Raw genomic sequence first — 6,737 nt, 5'->3', positions numbered from 1 at the left:
CGCACACACAATGATTACGACACTACGAGACTCACACTGGTTTACTAGGAGTGTGTCACAATATTTGCCAAATATTTTAGATACTTGTTCGTCTTTCTTTGTTTTTCTATTTTCTCGACATCTGCTTTTAATTCTGACGTTTTAAATACCGGGACAATGCTGACATCTAGTGGAAGGTTTTCACTCTACAGTCACAGACCAACAGGATGGAAGACGTCATTAGCAAAGTGTCAGGACAAATATATTTTAATAAAAAAGTATTTTACTGTCTTGAAAACTATAAAAACAGACACGTTGTCATAAACCAGTCGGTGGCAGTGAGTTTATCTGTGAGAAATTCTGTGTTTAATTTGCAGTACATGAAGCAGACATTATACTGTAGACAGTCCAGTACAGAGACTTGAGTGTGTTGTGCCCAAATGCCCCCCCCCCCCCCCCCCCCTTACTGTGTGTTTGAATCCGACCTTACACAGAATCCTGAAACACACACCTCTGATCTTAAATTACAATATTACACATCAGGTAAAAATTGTACAATTTTATAAAAGTTAATAAAATATAATCTAGCCATACGTCTCAGAAACTTCCTTCACTCGTTTTGGTAACGTAGTTAAAACGGTAAATGTTAAAATCACACAACGTGTAAACACGACAGTAACAGTGGAGGCAAACAATTGCCACTCGTTTCCTATCCCATAATAATCCCCAGTGACACACGTTAACTAAAAAAGATGTAAAATTGAAAAGAATGAGAGGAAAAAGTCATGAAGTTAATTTGTTGTGTTGTGAACTTTTCGTTGTCGTCCTCTTGCAGTGAATAAACAGAAAGTTGTGCAGATATAGAAACAATGTGATTAGATAAACACGTGTGTTGTGGTTCCTCAGACTCAGTGAGTGGGAGCGTGACACATTTGGAAAATCCCATTTTTAAATTAGAAATTAGACTCATCAGCGTAAAGAAGCTCAGGTCACGTAGCGACATGTGGATTTAAAAAAAAGAAAGAAAGTGCATTGGTAGTAAAAACAGGAGAGTGATCATACATGACGAAGCCATGGAGCGTGTTGTTTCAGCAGCTGATTTACAGGTGTTAATACTTTTCATACAAAATCTGACATGTTTGAGCCCATTGAACTGTGAATACTCCAAAGACTCCAGTGTTTCTACTCCACATTGGACAAACCACTCTCTGCCTTTCAGAATAAAACCACATACGAATGGCAGCTTGCTTTGTTTAGAACTAATCCCTCCTCACACTACAGCAGTTTCTCTCCTCAGTAAATGAACTGCATAGATTGAGTTTAAGACACACACAGGTAGGAACTTCTAACAGTGCTATGACGGGGGAGAGAGGTCCGAGTGTTCAGAAGTCATTCTGGGCTGTCACAGAGGCACTTTAAAAAAAAAACAACACAGGTCAGAACAATCAGTCACATGGTGTCAAGTGGCTGAAGTGATCTCTGTGGCTCAACTCAGGAAGTGTGTCACGCTCTGCTGCCTCGGAGACAGCAGTGAGGGGGGGGCGGGGCGAGCTGGTGACCCCCCCGATCACGAGAAGCCTCTGTGAACCGGAACGTCTTGGTTCGGTTCCCACGGTGCACGAGGCCTGTGAAGGGGGCGGAGTTTGTGGTCCTCAGGAGGAAGAGGCGTCTGAATTGAGACACAGATTCATGATCATCAGAAAACAGACCTTGGATCTGTACTTTTGATTGTTGAAAACTCCTCCACTTGTTTTGTATCGATACCACATGTCATGTCTTTCTTTTCCCAGCAGCATGGAAGCTTCCCACGTCCTCTACACGTTGTCGTCACTTCTCTGTTTACAGTGATATTTGTGCTCGACTGACACAAACAGTTCCCACAGCTCTGTGTTCTCGAGTGTCCTTCTCTAGCTAGGCGTGCAGTGCAGGTTCAGTGCTCGGGGACGGGCCGGTGCCGACCCAGGGAGGTGGTGCTGTAGCGTGTCCGCTGCAGAGGGCCGCAGCCGGGCTTGTCCGGCAGCAGGACGCGTGGCTCCGGAGGCGCCGCGACCTCGCCGTTCCTCTGCAGGGAGGCGCACCGCCGGAAAGTCAGATCCAGCTTCGTCTGGATGTTGCCGGAGCTGTGGGCGCGCTGGATGTCCGCGGCCTTGGGGTTTACGGCCTTCCCATTCGGCAGCAGCACTTTGCGGTTGTGTGTGTCACAGCAGGGGGCGCCGCCCGTCCTCCCGGCTTCGTGGGCCAGCGTGGTCAGCTTCCCGTTGGAGAGGGACAGTTTGGCTAGAGGACTTCCTGCCAGCTTCTCCAGGTGTCCGTGGCCGTTCAGACGCCGGTCGATCCCCTTGGTCGGTGACCTCAGAATGCCTTTCTTCATGAAACCGGGTTTGAAGAAAGACAAGAGGCTGTCGTGGCTTCGACCCTCGTGCCCCCCCCGGCCCTCAGATTGGAGGATCAGGTGCACCAAGTCCTTCTGAGGCCTGAACGTCACCCCCGCCTGGACCTTGGTTCTCTTCAGAGTGGAGTCTCTGCTCGGGGGTGCACTGTGGCTGATCTGACCCTCTAGGGTGAGTCCTCTGTGCAGCTGGAGGTCCAGGGTCCTGCCCGGGTCCGGCCTCGCTCTCTTAGACAACCTCTGCCTCAGAGAAACCTCTTCTATGGCATTGCTGTTGCTACCGACTTCCTGGGCGAGGCTCCTGTCCACACAGGGTCGGCTCTGTCCCTCTGGCAGCTTGGGCGAGTAACACGTGTCCGAGCAGGGTCTGTCTGAACAGCTGAGGCTGCTGCCACTGGGCGAGCTGCAGTCCTGTCCCACATTGAAGGCTCTCCGCTGGGAGCTCTTCTGTGGTGGGGTGGCCACCAGTTGGACGATGGGGTCTTTGGTACACCGCGGCCGGCGCCCAGACTCCAGGTACTCCACCAGCTCCCCAGGCCGGGTCTGCTCTGGGTGTTTCACACGATCCTTGGGGCCAAAGGACCAGCGCAGCGGCAGAACTTTGCTCAGAGTCTCCTTGGACTTGGTTGGAGATCTCATGCTGACACTCCTGCCTTGGGTCCCGCGGACAAATGGCTTGGCTTCGAACCCGTCTGTGGGGAAAAGACACACAGAGAAGGAGACCTGGTGAGACTGGGAAATGAGCAAGAGCAGCTGCTTATCTGTATTTCAGCTCAATGAAATGACAATGAAGGTTACTAATTGGCTTTAAATGTGTATTTTTATGTGCAGGGGCATAGAGTGAAACTAAAGCACCTACTTGTTTTTGATGGTTCATCTCCGAACACTGGCAGCTCAGGAGAATCTGGAGCCTGTAGGGGCCCCGGGGCCGCGGGGAGGGGTCCTCCTGACACCACGCTGCCCCTCCCACTGCCCCCAGTGAGCCGGACCAGCCAATGATCAGAGGTGGAGGAGCTGGTGGAGCCTGGTGGAGAAGACGAGAAGTGTAAAGAACATGCAAATCAACAAAGTGAAGACTTCCATCAGCTGCTGAAAATTCATGGTTGGGGGGGGGGGGATGCTGGATTCACACGGGAAAACAAATGATATATGTTAAAATCTACTTAGTCGATGTAGTATTACATAATTTTGGGGTTTTATTATTTTACTTTATCATTAGTATTTATCCTGACCTTATGTGGTCTTTGTATATTGTATTATCTTATCTTTCTTGAATTGTTGTCTTTTGAAATTATTGATTAATTTGGTATGTATTAGTCTCTACATCTAAATGTTTTAAGTATTTTTAAATCAATTTATGTTGAAAAGGATTTGATTAGTTTGAAAGAAGCTTTATCAATAAAGTAATGATTGAATCTCGGACTCCAGGAAATTTACAGAGATCCTTAATTTATTGGCCAAAATCAATATCTGATGTTAAGAAGCAGCACATCAAACAATTATAGCAAACTGAAACTGGAGAAGAAAAAATAACTGAATCTTTCAGGGTAAACTGTAAATAATGAGGTGTGAGCAGGGATCCAGGGATTATTGATTCTCCAGATGTCTTCCAACTGATCCAGGATGTGAGAGGACGAACCAGTGAGGGAGGAGCTGGCAGACCACGGCGGGATGGTGTTCCTTCTCTGGTAGAAGAGGATGTAGGCTCCACGTGTGACCACCTCCGCCTCGGGAACGGGCTCGGCACTGCTGTCATCGTAGCTGTACCACTGACCGTCCACAGAGTTCCTACAGGAGGCTGTGATCCCAATAACAAAGGGAGGAGAAGAACTGTCTGAGTAATGTGTCTTCTGTGGGGAAACCCAGGGATCTGCCCCGGGTCCCTTTTAATTCACCATCTACATCCTTTTCCTTTAACTTGTCACATTACTATTCAAACCTGTGTAATGTCCGCCGTGCATCCCTCCGTGGTGATTACACACGGCATACAGGTCGTACAGGTAGTCCGGAGGAGCCAGGTCGTGGCGTCGGGACTGCTTCCACCCGGGCTGCGGGGGGGGCGGATGGGCGCCGTGGGTGCGGCTCACCATGTGGGGCTTCATGTCCAGGCCCGTCAGAGGGAAGTGCACGAACGTGGTGAGCTTGTTCCTGCGATCTCCCACCTGCCGGAAACGCTTCAGGTGCAGGATGAGGATGTCCGGGAGCGTCCACAGGCTCATCTTCACCATGCCCTGCTGCAGCTGCTGGCAGTGGGGGCACTTCCAGGCGTCGTCTGGGGCAAGCTGGTGGAGGAGAGAGAGGAGGAAAATACATTGTGTGTGCAAAACCTCATGGTGGCTGCAGGTAGGAGATCTAACACTGACTCACCTGCTCCTCTTTGGTGTATAGCTGGAAGCACTCGTCCAGGGTGCAGCTGTACTGCTGCACATGCTGCTGCTGCTGGTTCCTCACACTCTCTGCATCCCTCACCACCTCCTCCTGGATGTTTCCAAACAGGCTGCAGTCCAGAACATTGCACAAAGTAGATCAATGTCAGGTTTACAGGGAGCAACATGCAGAGTGAGCCTGAGGTGGTTTGTCATTTAAAATGCACCGACCAGTCCTTGGTCCTGTGCTCCCACTCGATGATGAGCTTCACGTGTGGAGGTCCTCCAGAGCTGCAGAGCTTCAGAGCCCTGAAGACATCAGAGCAACAGAAGCCACACGTTCAACCTCAGAGACATTTACTGCACCAGCAGCGGTGAAATGTAAAGAGGTACATTTACATGATTACTGCACTTTACATGTATCAGCAAATATCTGTATTTTCTATATTTTTAAAAGTAACCAATAACGAGAGGGTAACTGTCAGGTAACATTAGACTCCGCCTCCTTCAGTAGCAGCATCACAGGTGAAGAAGAGAGGATTCAGAAGAGCCCCCCCCCCCCACCACAACGCAGTACTTTTAATATTTCAAGTATATTTAAAAACAAGTACTCTTACTCAAATATAAAGATAATGTGGTAAAATGTTCTCCTTCGACCACTGTGAACCAGCAACTTCATGAGGATCATGTGGACTTCACTTGCATTGATGCTTTTTAACCACTAGGTGTCAACATCACTACACTTTCTTTTGAAGCATGCCTTCTTGATATTTGGGCACAGAGAAAAATACCTTTGCTAAGCATCATATAGCAACACTAGATGTGTGTATGTGTGTGTGTGTGTGTGTGTATTAAGGACATCTAGTTGGGGATGTTTTAAGCACCAGCAGGTTCCCCCCCACACACTAGAGCTGCTTTCAGACATTCTCCAAACTCCAGATAATCTTCTCTGGACGTTCTCCTGCCAGCCCCCTGGACAAAGACTCTGAATACTGTCCAAATGAGCCCATGAGAGGAAACAGAAGGAGAATCACTGCGAGCGAGTGGGGGGGTGTTGATGATGTTTTTAACACGCGACCGATATGAAACTGAGAAAAACAACAAGAATACAAAAGTCTCAGGATGGAGAAGCAGAGCCACACAGGCAGAAGAAGCCGACAGAGACACAGTGATGAACGTATCATTACCCGGGAGGAGAACATCGTGCACTTAAACACTTTGCACCGGTTCGTCCTCGTCCTGGTTGATGGGGGTCGACTCCGGGACAGAGCATATTCCCTGAAGCTTCAGAGTTCAGACACTATCATTACACGAGTTTCTAGGATACAGCGTGCGGCTCATTTGCATCTCAAAAGGTTTCAAAAGGCATTTTGCCCCCATCAGCACCATTCAGCCAATGAATGCTCTGTTCCCAGCAGCTCCACGAATGGAACTCCTTTCAAGACTTTGTACAAAATGCTGCTTAGAAACAGCAGTTCCCTCCTGAACAGTGAGAGGCATCAGACGTGCCTCCACGGGAAAGGATGCAAAAAGCTGGGGCTGTAAAATCCTGTCTAACCTTTACAGTTAGAGGGAGATATATTAAAAATCAATACAAGACAAAAACGTCTTTCTACTCGGGTGCAGCGTGTTGTTGGGTCGACATGTTCAGGAACTGGCCGCCTGCCTGCGCTTCTCAAGAAACGCTTCATTAGATTAGATTAGAGCAGATTTGAAACTGCATTACAATCGATTATGTGAGATCAAATTTGAATGAGCCTGTGGGAGCGTTGGGTCATTTCAGTGTTTGAGCACAGTGCCACTAATTCCTCAACAACACAACACATTTAGGATAATCTGATAATCCTCTCCACGCTAATAACAGGAGGACGTCAGGGTTCACACCTGCAGAGACGTCCACCTTGCAGGAACATGCACATGGAAGAAGTGCTTCTCCAGAAAAGAGTCCTGGGTTATTCCTGTCAGGATCACGTGAGTCAGAGGAAACAGGAGCTTGTACACCA

General features: G+C 48.4%; 1 protein-coding gene across 1 annotated transcript in view; it reads right to left on the bottom strand.

The window, feature by feature from the left end:
• Nucleotides 1-432: 432 nt before the first annotated feature.
• Nucleotides 433-6,737, bottom strand: part of usp43b (ubiquitin specific peptidase 43b) — a 37,221-nt gene continuing 30,916 nt past the window's right edge. Inside the window, exons 10-15 of the mRNA XM_062408088.1 lie at nucleotides 4,966-5,043; nucleotides 4,736-4,865; nucleotides 4,308-4,650; nucleotides 4,008-4,166; nucleotides 3,228-3,392; nucleotides 433-3,060 (exon numbers count right to left, since the gene is read on the bottom strand). Of these exons, the coding sequence (XP_062264072.1) occupies nucleotides 1,910-3,060; nucleotides 3,228-3,392; nucleotides 4,008-4,166; nucleotides 4,308-4,650; nucleotides 4,736-4,865; nucleotides 4,966-5,043 (2,026 nt within the window). The 3' untranslated portion in view covers nucleotides 433-1,909. The remainder of the gene's footprint in view (nucleotides 3,061-3,227; nucleotides 3,393-4,007; nucleotides 4,167-4,307; nucleotides 4,651-4,735; nucleotides 4,866-4,965; nucleotides 5,044-6,737) is intronic.

Source organism: Platichthys flesus, chromosome 16 (genome assembly GCF_949316205.1).
Source record: "Platichthys flesus chromosome 16, fPlaFle2.1, whole genome shotgun sequence".
Taxonomy (NCBI): Eukaryota; Metazoa; Chordata; class Actinopteri; order Pleuronectiformes; family Pleuronectidae; genus Platichthys; species Platichthys flesus.
The sequence above is the reverse complement of the archived record's forward strand: the minus strand, read 5'-3'. Positions and strand labels throughout refer to the sequence as shown.